General features: G+C 39.7%; 5 protein-coding genes across 5 annotated transcripts; 3 read left to right on the forward strand and 2 right to left on the reverse strand. All coding sequences in view use genetic code 12, as the record gives it.

Moving 5' to 3' along the window:
* Positions 1–1539: 1539 nt before the first annotated feature.
* Positions 1540–2621, forward strand: UTH1 (Youth, involved in determining longevity). Its single transcript, XM_001386815.1, has one exon. The coding sequence runs from the start codon at positions 1650–1652 to the stop codon at positions 2520–2522; it is 873 nt and encodes a 290-aa protein (XP_001386852.1). The 5' UTR covers positions 1540–1649; the 3' UTR covers positions 2523–2621.
* Positions 2622–3327: 706 nt separating this feature from the next.
* PICST_19384 (predicted protein) lies at positions 3328–4662 on the forward strand (the record flags this gene model as incomplete). The annotated part of the gene is given in 3 exon segments (XM_001386816.1): positions 3328–4057; positions 4203–4221; positions 4233–4662. Coding segments are annotated over 3 exon segments (1179 nt in total), but the record flags the coding sequence as incomplete, so codon positions are not given.
* Positions 4663–4914: 252 nt separating this feature from the next.
* UCRI (Ubiquinol-cytochrome c reductase iron-sulfur subunit, mitochondrial precursor (Rieske iron-sulfur protein) (RISP)) lies at positions 4915–5391 on the reverse strand (the record flags this gene model as incomplete). Its single annotated transcript, XM_001387053.1, has 1 exon — positions 4915–5391. One exon carries the CDS (start codon positions 5389–5391, stop codon positions 4915–4917), a length of 477 nt encoding a protein of 158 aa, XP_001387090.1.
* A 1324-nt stretch (positions 5392–6715) lies between these two features.
* On the reverse strand, positions 6716–9568 carry PICST_66630 (ubiquitin-protein ligase; the record flags this gene model as incomplete). The annotated part of the gene is made up of 1 exon (XM_001387054.1): positions 6716–9568. One exon carries the CDS (start codon positions 9566–9568, stop codon positions 6716–6718), a length of 2853 nt encoding a protein of 950 aa, XP_001387091.2.
* A 982-nt stretch (positions 9569–10550) lies between these two features.
* PICST_66631 (predicted protein) lies at positions 10551–13937 on the forward strand. Its single transcript, XM_001386817.1, has one exon. The coding sequence runs from the start codon at positions 10575–10577 to the stop codon at positions 13911–13913; it is 3339 nt and encodes a 1112-aa protein (XP_001386854.2). The 5' UTR covers positions 10551–10574; the 3' UTR covers positions 13914–13937.
* The last annotated feature ends 282 nt before the right edge of the window (positions 13938–14219 follow it).

Here is a 14219-nt window from a genome sequence, read left to right on the forward strand (position 1 = left end):
ATCTTAAGCCGTCTAACGGCACTTTAGCCAAGCCGGACGCAACATCTACAACGACATGAGATATAAAAATACATGAAACAACGTATCTGAGTCTTTCTTCGGTTCTAGTTCTAGAATAGGATGAAAAAATCGAGTGAAAATCTCCCATCAGCTATGCAGACTACATCTTCTCACACCTCCCCTACCAGAAAGATTTATAATTTACAGTACGAATCATTTTATTAGTTGGCGGTGGCAGTCCTAGAGTACTCCCGAGCTATCTTGGAATTGGAATACTCTACTTTCTGAGACTACGTTACAATTTAAAGACTTCCTAAGAGGAGCCAAATAGTTGTTCTTAGACTTTGTTTTCTACCTCCCAGACAGTATAGAGTAAATTCATTGTGTGCGAGCGTAAAAATCTAACTAAAAATCGACTAAAAGATTCTTTAGCAAGTAAACTATTTCAGGTTAAATGAATCAGCCCCAATCCAAGTAGTAAGGCTTGCTTTTCGTAGCTATTCTATATCTTTGGCAACATTAGCAGATAGGGGAGGTGCGAAAAGTGGACGTGCCGTACATTAAAGGGAGTATCCACATGTGTCTTCACAAATTGTAGCCGTTTACTTGATTAAAGACGTAATTAATCTAGAAGAGCCGAGAAAATCTACCACTTGTCGGTTTTACAATTAGAAAATTGGAAAATTGTCTAGACCATTTCAAATCACAAAGTCAGTTAACGAAGAGCTTCAAGGAAAAGAAAAGAGTAAATTAAATGTGTACACTACTAGTCCTTCATAATACAATTTACACTACTTAATAATTGTCTTTAGTGGGCTATACACCCCTTATTTCACCACCTGACAGGATATTAATTACTTGTCAAGCAGATGAAGTATTTCATAGCCGACCGGTTTAATCGTGCAATAAGCAAATCTATTTGTGCACGATAATAACAATGCCGATGGGCATTTGGACGTTTTTCACCAACCGTAAGGAGCTTCTAGACTGTTTCCAGTGATGGAAGAAAGGTGAAAAAAAGAGCCATCTGATCTCGACTATTGTTTCTTCGTTACTGTGAAATTCAACAGGGAGTTATTGAACTCAAATACACAAATAGGAGTAGAGATCAACACTTATTAATCTGACATTTAATAGGGTTTATAGCGAGAAAAATTTATTGCTCTCAGCACTAATTGGCACAAATGTGGGATATTCTTTTCAAGCCCATTTAACATCTGCAGCGAATTTATACTAAACGGGAAATGATACTACTGGATTTTCAGATCTCTGATCTTTGTACTTCTTGCATTTAGTCAAACTACTGTATATGAATTTTCACAATTTTTTATGTGCAAAGTTTTCATGCCTTCACTTCTAGACCTTTGCAACTGCCTTGTGATAAAACTAATAAAGGAGGAGCCTAAACTAAGTGGCAAGTTTGATCGCCGACAGCAGTTTAGGAATTAATATTTAAACCTAGGAATCCCCTCCCTTTTGTACTGTAGTCTTTTCTAAGATGGTTAACCGACACATTCATTCATTACTATACCCATAGCAGCCCGAGTTAAGCACCTCCGCTCTCTCTCTCTCTATCTAGTCATTCTTTACATACCTTATCAGGTTCACATTCTTTACTTAGTCGATTCACTAACATTCCTTACTTAAATATGTTGTTCTCCAACTTTGCAATTCTCACTTCTGTCGCTCTTTCTGCAGTTTCTGCTTTACCTTTACAAAAGAGAGGTGCTTCAACTTGTTCATTCCCTACTGATGCCGGCCTTGTTTCCATCACACCAGACTCGCTCAACGCCGGATGGGCCATGAGTCCCGACCAAGCCTGTACTCCAGGTAAATACTGTCCTTACGCCTGTCCTCCAGGCAAAGTTGCTGCTCAATGGGATCCTTCTTCCACCAGCTACACCTACCCTCAAAGTATGAACGGTGGTTTGTACTGTAACGCTGACGGTACCGTGTCCAAGCCTTTCTCTGACAGAGACTACTGTGTTGACAGTACCGGTTCTGTCGAAGTTAACAACAAAGCTTCTGCCAATGTTGCCTTCTGCCAAACTGTTTTGCCAGGTAACGAAGCCATGTTGATTCCTACCAACATTAAGGACGGCAAAACTAAGGCTATTGCTGTTCCAGGTTCAAACTATTGGGCTCAAACGTCCGCTCATTTCTACGTTAATGCCCCTGGTGTTTCCACCACCGATGGTTGTGTTTGGGGTTCCAAAGAAAAGCCAGAAGGTAACTGGGCTCCTTATGTTGCTGGTACAAACACCGACAGCACTGGTTTGACCTACGTTAAGCTTGGCTGGAACCCTATCTACGTTGAAGACTTCAACGGCAAACAACCAAACTTCGGTCTCAGAGTCACTTGTGACAATGCTGCCGACTGTGTTGGCTCCTGTGAAATTGACCCATCCAAGGATGCCTTTAACACTATTACCGGATCCTCTGCTACCACAGCAGGTGGTTCCTTCTGTGTTGTCACTGTTAAGAACAATGCTTCTGCCAAGATTGAAGTCTTTGAAGTTTAAGCATCTTAACTATGTAAACGCAGGTTTCGTTCGGGTTTTGGATTTAGATTGGATTAGTTTATAGAGTATATACATTTCGGTATTACAATTTCGTTCGTGAAAACTAAACTATTGTAAAAATATTGGGTGCAAAATTCGCACTAAATTTTGCACTAAATTTTGCAACCTCGAAAAAAAGAAAAACTATATTACGGCGTCAAGCTGCTTCTACTAGCTTACCAGATTTATCGTATTTTACCAAACCCTATATATACAAGAAAGGCAGATTACTGTTGTATATTATGTTTTCTTCCAATTCAAGCAGTGGATCAGATCCCACTGTTCACTTCAATGGCCAGCAGTATTCTGTGGAAACCTTCAAAACTGCCTATGGCCAGAAACTGGTGTCACATGAGCCAATGAACTTGATTCTCTGTTTGGATGGAACCGAAAACAGTTTTGGAACTTCGCCATTTACAAACGTTCTAAAGTTGTTTAGGATGTTGGAGAAGGACAATATGTCGCAACTTTGTTATTACCAACCTGGAATAGGCGTAGATTTTCTGCTAGAATCCACCACATTCCGAGAATCCAACTTCATCAGTTCCAATATAGCCAATATCTCAAGCAAGTTGGATTCAATATATGCTTTCACCTTGGAACGACATGTGATAGCAGCTTATAATTTCTTGGGAAGATACTACAACCGTGGAGATCGAATCTATTTTTTTGGGTTTAGGTATGATTTTACCAATATCAAGAATCAGTGAACCAATACTAACTCCATCTCAGTAGAGGAAGCTTCTGTGCCAGGATATTGGCTGGTATGATTGAAAAAGTTGGACTTCTCAACTCAGGACTCCAGGATATGACTGCTATGGCCTGGAACCTCTACTGCAATTGGGAATTGGTTGGACAGCCTTCACAGGACGATCCTACACTAACTCTCATTCAAGAATTCAAGGAGGCTTTCTCTCGCAAAGATGTAACAGTCCACTTCATGGGACTCTGGGACACCATTAATTCTGTGGGGATTTTCAGAGACAAGTTATTCCCGTATACTACCAGTAGTGCTATTGTTAAGCATGTAAGACATGCTGTTAGTATTGACGAAAGAAGGGCCAAGTTTAAACAACTTCTTTTTGCTCCTTATAGCTACTACCCCTGCCTTTTTAGTTTGAACTGTACCAGTTGCGATGAAGAAGAAGAGGAGGCTCGTTCTCTTTTCACGTCTCATAACATGGATGCCGGTTCTTTCTTAGGGAGTTTGCTATTGGGAAATACCAAAGTCCACAGAGTCCCTTGTGATTCTGAAGATATCGTAGAACTATTCTTCCCAGGAAATCATGGTGATTGTGGAGGAGGCTGGCCCGTCGATTTAGATGGACAATATCTTTCTGATATTCCTTTGAGATGGATGCTTCTGCAAGCAATTAAGTTCGGTGTTATCTTCAAAACTAATGCTATCCACGAGTTCAACGACAAGCACCCAGTGTCTAAAAGTCTTCTCCTGTGTCATCACGATATACTCTCCCTCAAGAGAGAAAGACCTATCTGTCATTCTCAGAAATCCCCATTCAGAAATTATGGACTGGTTGAAGAACTGAATCAAAGGCGAAATGGAAAGCTTAACCAAAACCTGAACCAAAACCTGAAACAAAAGCGTACACAAGAGTTGACTCAGCATCTGAATCAGGGCAGATACCCAATTGATATTAACGTATCTTTTAGAAATGGCCTTCCAAGATCACCTGTCTGCAGATTTGATTCCAGAGGAGACGAATACCTCTACTATACTTTGTTCTGGTGGTTGATTGAGCTTCTTCCTATTGGATACAAGGTGGAGAATAAGGAGGGCCAATGGAGAAATGTCTATGTACCCAATTTAGGAAGACCTCGTAAGATTCCAAGGAACAGTTCTTTTCATTGGAGCGTTTTCTACCGAATGCACTATGTCAAAGACTACTGCCCTTCTAATATCCCTTTGGACTTGATAGGTCCGAAATATTTAGAGCTGATTGACGACTTCAAAAAGTGCTATAAAGGTATCGATGTTGAAGAGTATGCCCGGAAGTTGACGGCTGAAGAAATCAAAAACGACTGGAAGAATAAGATCTGGAGAATCATCCCTGATGAACTTCAGTTGCTCTTGGAGAAGGATCCCCTTCTCTGAATTCAGTTCTAATGCAGTATATTAATGAATATACAAAGTCAAGTATAAATAATAACTATAAAAATGTAACTATATTGAGTATATAATTGAATGAATATGAAGGTGTGTGAATGGAATTTGATGATGGGTTATTAGGTGAAAACGGAATATGTTTATACATGGAAATCTTTCACTTCCCTATTCCTTTTATATTGACAAGTAGTGTCAATGTCTTTTCATGGCTTACATTGTCATGGCTACTTAACCAACCAACAAGGTTTCTTCATCGGAGAACTCGTATTGTGGGATTTCCAAGTTCAATGGAGCTGGACCTCTTCTGATTCTGCCGGAGATATCGTAATGGGAACCGTGACAAGGACAGAACCAACCTCCGAAATCACCAGCTTCACCGATAGGAACACATCCCAAATGGGTACAGATACCCAACATGACCAACCATTCAGGCTTCTTGACACGGTCAATGTCGTTCTGTGGGTCTCTCAAGGTTTTGATGTCAACCTGGTTGGCTTCGTCGATTTCATCAGCAGTTCTGTGTCTGATGAAAACAGGCTTACCTTGCCATTTGATGATGACGTTCTTACCTTCTGGGATAGCTCCCAACTTGACTTCGACCTTAGCCATAGCCAAAACATCAGCAGAGGCAGCGATGGACGAAAGGAATGCTTCCACAGTGGACTTGGCACCAGCAGCAGACAACAAACCCATGGAACCAACCATGAAATAGGTGAAGTTCTTGGTAGAGGCTTCCGATTTGTTGTTCAAGTAGGTGGAGAAATCTGGATGTTGGTAGTTAGACAACACCGAGGTGGACGAGGACAAAGCTCTAACGGAACCTAAACTGTTAGTATTTATTCATCAGACAGTTGATAGACATGATATGTGAAGACATTAGAGGATACGATGATACAACGGTATATTGAAATGGTGTAGTGATAATAGTGTTTTGCAATAGTGTGACGATATGATGATGATATGATGATGATGATATAGAATAATGGTTTGGTATGCCGATACAAAAAGCCATTCAATTGTAAAGAATATCATTTGCGATCTCAATTACTGGTCAAGCTCTGGATGACTCTGTCAATACTGAAGATACTAGGACGATCAGATTCATGGTAAACACTACATTCTTGGTTTCTCTGGTGGTATCTTTTCGACATTCTATGACATTCAATCTGGCATTCATTGTAGTATCCATTCAAAAATCTCTGATTTCAATCACGTCATGTTTGTTTTGGTCTTGTTCCTTCTCTTTCTATATTCGTCTTCTCATGTCTACATTTATCAATCGAACAACTCGTTATCAAAACAATTAGTTCTTCAAAATTCACGACTTACCCTTCAATCCCAAACCACTTCTCAACGATCTGAATGCAAGCGAAGACATCTTTTTACTATACTGGTGTCAATGTGATACTGGCAACTAGCAGACTCTGGTGTTTTATGACAAGAGTGGGTTTTTGAAATTTTTCCACCTACTGGTGATTCTGGACTGTGTGCAGGCATTACCTTACCTCTAGAGCTATTGGCTTGTATATTATGGTTCTAGTGAGTGCGCATTGGATTTTCCGTTGTTTTTATTGGTGGAAAGTAGTGTTCAGACGACATTGCGACATGGCTCGTTACCCGGCGCCAACGGAGACATTTTGCAACACCAGTAAGTAATATCCAGAGAAGATAGCAAGAATGGAACAAATAGACTACTAAGATACTGGTGTTTTTTGCTTCTATTAAGCTGCATGGATTTGACTCTGTACAATTGACTTCTATTCAGAATTTTTTAGTTGTAGGTTTTGTTCCAATTAAAAGTACCATTGATACTTGCTATATGAAGACCTTTTTATTTGGGTGCAAAATGCAATTTACATGAGTCTACCATAGCCACCAAGAGCACAAATCATAATCTTATACAACCTCAAGCATTGCCATTTTATGAATCCTACGTCTTTCCCAGTGTCTTCTTTCTTTACATTTCCTTCATGAAATAAAACTTTATATTCCCAGCTATACGTTATTTCATTTTCCTTATACCTAAATCCTATTTTAACCCAAACCCTGCGCTCTCATTGACCGCTGTAACAAGTTTGTCGACCAACTTTTCCTTAGAACTATAATTATATAAGCCTAACTCGTTGAAACACGTATGTGCAACAGGAAGTCTGTTGCTATCCTTACCCTGGCTACTGATTTTGAAGCTTAGGTTTTGAATCCCTGTTGCAGGAACTCTATCGGAGCCGGTAACAAACATGAGTAGACGTTTCCGTTCCTGGGTGTTAATTTCGCACATGTACTCCCAGAACCATTGAACTACAGTTGAATCAGCACCATCATCCGGCGTTTTCCAACCAACGTATTTTGTCACTGATTTCAAGACGTCAACATCTATACCACCTTCTTCACTTCCACATAGCAACAACTGAATCTCTTCTGGGAGGAAAAGAGAAAGTCCATTGCCACCAATAACATTCTTGAATCCACTGGAAAAAGCTGTTATTTGTTTCTTGATTCCTTCTTGCAAAAAGAACTGAGTGTATTTCTCAATATATGATTTACGAGTCTCAGCAGTGACAAATATTTTCCTACCATCCTTGATCAATTCAGCCGAATACGTCTTTCCAAATAAATCCTGATACGAAACTTCAAAAGTGAGATCCAATGCCAATAGCTCTTCTGTTGAGTATTTCTTGAGCTTCATCAAATTACCATACGACACAGGAAACAACTGCTTGTAATCATCCAAGCCAACAGGCTTATCGAGAAGAATCTTGTAGAGTGCCATTGGGAAGTGAAGATCTAAAATAGTGGAATTATAAATGGCTAAACCCAATACAGCACCTAGCAAATAGTACATTTCAAAGTTTTCTATGGGCACTAGATTGAACCACAAGTAGTTGGAGTCTTCAATATTGTAAACCATCCCTGCCTGTGGATTGAACAATGCTCTGGTCAAAAGTAAGAACCATTCCTTTTTCAACCCACCTACATCCACACCAGGTTCATTTACGAACTGAACTCGCAAACTTTTCTTGAGGTTATTGCTGTTGTTCTTGATAGCGGAAATCGAATCTTGCACGATGTTTTCTCTTCTGACTTTAACCTTGAAGTAAATATCAAGGGCAACACGTTTGTCCAAGGAGTTGATAAAGGCTTCTTCTGCTTTCCGTTCCATCTGCCTTCGAGCTTCGTACTCCAAAATTGAGATTTTACCTCCCAAAGTAATCAAAAATGGGTATTGACAAAAGTAGTATGAAGCATTTTCATGAAGTGTACTGCCACGTGTACTTCCATTAATATAATCTATAACCTGTTGCAAGTCATTCTCACCTGAAGAGGAGTTGAATTTCGATTTCTTATTGGTCTGCCATGAATCAAAGTCCAATTTGATATTGACAAAGTCTACCAAAGAGTTGTAGAACGAAGCTATAGAAACCTTTTCTACTCTGTAAGTATTTGCACATAGATAGAAAGACAACAGGATTGCAGCCGTCTTAATATGCCAATCATTTCCATACTGGTATATCTTGATCTTTGCTTCTTGCAGCTGATTCTTTTTAGAATTTCTACGAGCTGGAAATGAGCCCAAATACGAAGTGGGTAATGCCAATTGATTTGTGAAATTTGGGGTTTCCTGGTTCATGGCATCGATTTCTTCTTTAATATGAACATTTTCAGAGTACTCACGATCCGTGGGATGGCTATCTTCAGTCCGAGACCCGCTAGTGCTGGCATTATAGGCAGCAGTGGAAGACGTTCTTCTAAGCAAGTGCGGATTGTTTGCAATATAGAAGTATTTCTTTAAATGGAAGGTGATATAGAGATTGAGAAGATCAACCTTTTTGGCGAATTCAGCAGTGGGAAGATTGGCGTACCAACTGGTTATATAGTTGATGGCACCTACGGATTCTATGCAAGCCAAAATCCCTATACAACGCTTCAAGATATCATAGCATAATCCTTTAATTTCAGGCACATCTATCATGGACTTAGCTTTAGAATCGTCTCCAGGAGATAGAAGCGATCTTGAAAGGAAGGGAATTTCCATCAAAATCAATACCCAGACATAGGAACTGGCATCGTTGCCTTTTGGAAATACATAGACTCTCTTTAGCAAGTGAGAAGCTCCTCTAAGGGCATTGTACAAAGGTCTTTTAGTAGGCAATTTCAGTAAGAGTAAGAAGGTATTGTGGATCTCTTCATAGTTGATCTTGGAAGTGTGGTAATGCTGATTTTGGCTAGATCTACGAGTTTTGAACGACTTCGATAAAATATGATAGTTTTTGAATGCATCGTATAGGTAATCAGACAATGGTTCGAACACTTCGTGAATTGACTTATCCAGGGACTGGTTCAAGTATTTCAAGCATTTCTCTACTTGCTTTTTTACGTAATCGTACGAAATTATGTGAACAGCTTCATTGCTGCCTTCTGCAGAATTTTCGGGAGCTACAGCGAGAATGTTGGTAGTGTTACAGACTGAACATCTGAACTTAGAAGCTTTTGTAGGGTATGTGAGAAGAGTTCCACAGCAATAACATCCGCTTACAGAAGTAGGAATGGAATCTGAGGTGGCCGCAGAATTTGAATTAGCACTTGTATTTGAGATTGAAGTTGAAGTAGTCGGAGCAACCAACTGCTCTACATTTGACTTAGTAGGAGAAGTGCTGACAGTATTTGAGTTCAGACCCTTAGGAGCTGAAGGGAGCTTGAGGAAATCCTTGATTCTCCAGGGAGTTGATCTTGGCTCAGAGGCAATTGTAGAAGAAATCTGGCTACTGTTGCTACTATTGGTGTTTTGCTCAGCATTGTTAATCTGGTTATGACTTTGATTATGATTTTGATTTCGAGGCAGGTTCTGGTTCTGAGCAACGACGCTACTTTTTCTTCGTAGCATTGTGGCTGTTGAATATGAGGCGATTTGTCATAAAGTTGTCAAGACGTGAAGCTTTCCCGGTATCGAAATTGTACAAATAAAGTGAGAATTAAATGAATCAAAAAAACTTTATAAGAGGATTCCTGAATTTTGCTTGGACTTCACGGGTTCAGAGGATTGATATTCAGCCAAGATTCACAACGATGAGCCCCTCCGGCTGCACCACTATAGAAATGCTTAAGATGATCTATCCAGGCTATGTTGCTGGTAGAATTGTGTAGATCTGAGATGCCACAAATAGAACTGATACGCGAATGTTGCACACAAATTTTGATCCGGTTTTGGTTTCAGCCTTTTCCTTACAATTGCGATTGAACTTTCGCTATTCGTACAAAGAGTAAGATGTATATACAAAGTGAATAAAGTAAAGGTATCCGTCATATATAGACCATGTAGATCTGCTTTTTCTTGAAATTCCTGCAACTATTTTAGGGAGATCCAGAGACATAACCGCAAGAGATTAGATAGGGGCTCGGATTATCCCGAAAGAATCTATGAATGGTATTATACGGTTACTCAATCGTAAGGAAGACCGCTGGAGGTGTATTTACTTATAGCCGTATACTGTAAGCTGTCAATTATACAAATATTGCTTCAGCATGGCTACAGCTTTGAATACTGCTCCTTTCAATTGTACGTCAATTTTCCACACTAAAATTCTGAAATTCTTCTACCTCAAGCATTTACTTCTCCTATAGACACAAACTCTATGATAGAAGCCATACTCATAACAGCTATCGCCCTCCAATGATCACCAAATCGACAGTAGCCAGTATTCCCTTTTCCAAAAGTTATCATTTGCACCCATTACATAAGCTCTGATTTTTCACTGCACGCACACTTTAGTTATATTTGCAACTAGATTTCAACTTCCGGTTCTTCTTCTTCTTCTTCTTCTTTCTCTCTTCTCATTTGCAATCTTCTGTCCTATATCGTACAATCGACTTCACATTGAGGTCAGTCTATCATGTTTCTACTAAGTGAGATACAGAAACCAGACGCGATTCTCCACTCGCTCTACAATCCGCAAACAAATGTTCTAACACTAGCCAGAATCCACTCCATAGACTACTACAAGGTGGACCCCCAGACGGGGTCTAAGAAGCGAATCGTGTCCATAGCAATGGAGCATGCCATATTTGCCATAGCCCAGTACAAATTGAACTCTGTGGGCCCTGCTACTGTCGTTTTTTGTGACAATTATGGCCTATACCTCGTTTACAAAAATCAGAACCTGGCTTACGTCGTTAAGGAACTTACCAGATTGTCGCCATTGGGTCAGCAATTCTCGGTGGATTCTAGTCCCGTCATAGTAGTGGACCCAGCTGAAGTCCCTCGCTATATACTCTTGCATTGCTTTCAAGGTCTTGTTCATAAGATCGACATAGACCCATTTGTAGCGACTGAAGAAGTGCCCAAGGCAACAAAGAAGCCCAGACTCAAATCCAAAGTCAACACTCTGGCAATGGCACATGTAGAGTCGGTTTCTATTGGCTCGGTTGTTGTACTGAAAATGACAATGTTGAAGAATACTAGTGTAGATATAGTGGCCATTCTATACCGAGATTTCAACTTCAACTACTCGCTTCGTTACTGGTCTGTGAATAGCGAGACTCATTTTTTAAAACTTGCCCTTCAGCTCGGTGAGTTTGAAGAACCTCCGACAGGTATGTTGTCTCCAGAGCAAGGTGGATTGTTTGTCGTTTCAAGCACCAAGATATTCTACTTTCCTGGCCCAAAGAATACAGTCTATTTGTCTAACGAAGATATCGACTATTCTGTAGTTGTACGTAATAATGTAGTAACTAAGGATCTCACCCAAACAATGCCGAAAGATATCGTCAAGGAATCTTTTGTCTCTCTAGAAGCTGTTGACAATTCACGAATAATGGTTACATCAAGCTCCGGTTCTACTTACATGCTATTCTACGTGATGACTCTGTTATCGGCCTCGATTACGGTGAAGCAGCTAAACTATATCGAGTTGGGTAAGTCCACAATCCCCATTGCAAATGGTCTTTTTCACATCAACAAAAACGTCTTTTTCCAAGCATCTAGAACTTCTCGTTCGGTGTTCTTTGAGGTGCTTCCCAATAAACCACATATTCTTGTGAAGTCACACATTGATTCTTCGCCTCCTTTACTTGATATTGTTGTGGATAGTGAAGCAATTGAAACTTTCTATTCCAGTCATGGTGGAGAAAACGGCGGTGAACTAAGAAAATATTCGAAACCTAAAAGGGAAGTCAATATTATTGACAGTCAACGAATTTCGTCATTACCCAGGCGGATCTTGTATGCTTCAGAATCAGAAATCGTTACGATGAATGTAGATGGGCTGAAAGATACTTTTGAATGGGATGGAGAAGAGCTCTCAAAGTCAACTTCTTCGGATATTCAAATCGATAAGCTCTTGCAATATAAGTCACTGTCTGGATACAAGATCTGTATCACAGAAGAAGCAGTTTTGGTAAATAATAGAACAAAATTGCGGGATGAAATTGTGTATGGAGTGGTCTCAGACAAGGGTAGCTATTTGGTACGCAACTCAAAGAACGAGTTGTATCTTGCTAGACAACATAGCAAACCCGTTAAAGTAGCCGAATTGGAATCAACAGTAGCCGATCTACTTGACTTATCGAACTCTCTTGTGTCAGTAGTAGCTGATTGGAAGGGAAAGTGCTATTTGATTGTTTCTGGCAATAATCTACTTGTTCATGATATATCTTCAAGTTTTCTTGGAGTGAACAACGAGCCGCAAGTTATACATTCTACCATATTGGTCAAGAGTGGAAAGGAGAATATAGTGGAAATGCTTGTTCATCTTCAAAGTGGTATTACATTGGCATACGAATTCAATTACAAATCTGGTAAGATTATTCTGGGGAAAGAAATTACTTCATCGAAGATACCTCAGCAATTTGTCAAAAGTGGTGATGGTAGTATACTATTGTTTAGTGAACAAGGAGCAATTGGATTACGAAAGGATACTCGATCGCAGAGTTGGATGGCATTTGAATACTCAAGTAAACTAACGAATTTACATGACATGTTGTTTTTGTCTTCTAACACCTTCGCTGTATTAAAAGGTGTCAATTTGGAAGTTTATTCGGTTCAGTCAGGGTTTGAGGGAACGGATTATGCAATTTCATCGATTTTTACCACTGATGCTTGCACCAGAGTGTTGCACTTTCCGGAATATAACTGGATAGTATCCATCTATTCGGGATTAAGATACTACGATTACGAAGGAGTGAAGCGGTATACATACTTGAAATTAATAGATAGTTCAAAGATGCGTACTCTCCACAAATTCCACTTCAAGGACAATGTTAATCTAGAATTTGTTGACTTGTGCAGATTGCCATCAGATGGCGAAGAAGATGAGGAGGAACTGGTTATTTCATTTCTTGCTCTTGTTAACAATAATAACGACAAGCCTATACTTGAGTTTCACATAAGCTCTAATAAAATTAGGCTTGTTCATGGATATTCGATTTCTGGTTTGAAAGGTAGTTCTGAGCTAACACTGCTGTCAATCAGCATTTTAGATGAGGAAGAGTCTACGTTCCTTATTTCGGGAAATTTTGTATTTGTATGTCAAAGAACCAACGACCTTGGCGAAGTCTCTTGGGACTATGTCAGAGAGACGCTCAAAATGGTTCCAGTCCATGCTGTTGCTCAGGCAATTATTAGCAATGATGAAGCTGTAATTGGTGACGCAGTGAATGGGCTATTGAACTATAACAGGACAATGGCCGATCTGAAGCTTAAAAATATACCTTTGCAGTATGAACATTACTTGATGTCGTCTGTTTCGGCTTTCCTGTCATATGTGATAACTGGGGATTGTATTGGAAACGTCTCTTTGTTAGAAGGAACTAATCAAGTTGCTGCCTTCAATGTAGGAGAGCAGGTGAATGTTGTTAAGAGTTGTGCACGAGAACTCAGCAACAACTCTAAGCACTTTCAACAAAAATTCGGTGGCTTGCGTCAGCTTGCCTATATTGGAACAGTTAACGGTGGGATCTATAAGCTAAGTGAGGTATTTGAAAATCCTGAAGAACCGGTGTTGGATCAGGTTGCTACTGCAGAATGGGCCAAGACTGATTGGAAGATGTTGGTTAAGAATAGAGATGGAACGTTTTTGCGAAAACCAGCTATCGATACAGTTACTGTGGGACAAATTCAACATTTCTTGGAATTATCAATAGGTCTGGGCACACTGAGAAAGTCGAAGAAGAAGGCTGATAATGGAAGTAAAACAAAATCAAAGTTAAGTAGCATTATTTACGAAGCATCATGAGTATATAAATTTAGAATACGAACTAACAGAGTTGTAAAAGGAAAGAAGAGAATTCCGTAACGACTTTATTTGTTGTCAAATACTTTTCTTCTGTCTGTTGAGTGATATGAAATCCATAGACAATTCACTATGGTTGCAAAATTGAAATAAAATCCTGTGGAACACTTTTCATGGTGGAAAATCGGGTACAGGATTCTTTGATAGCGTTGGTTTCCGAGGAGAGTGCCCTCGGATTGGACGTTTTCGAATTTCTAAATGGAAAGGTTTGCCTTAGCTGACTTACACTAAAAATTGCCAACTGCATGC

The sequence above is a fragment of the Scheffersomyces stipitis genome, chromosome 1 (genome assembly GCF_000209165.1).
Source record: "Scheffersomyces stipitis CBS 6054 chromosome 1, whole genome shotgun sequence".
NCBI classification, from domain to species: Eukaryota; Fungi; Ascomycota; class Pichiomycetes; order Serinales; family Debaryomycetaceae; genus Scheffersomyces; species Scheffersomyces stipitis.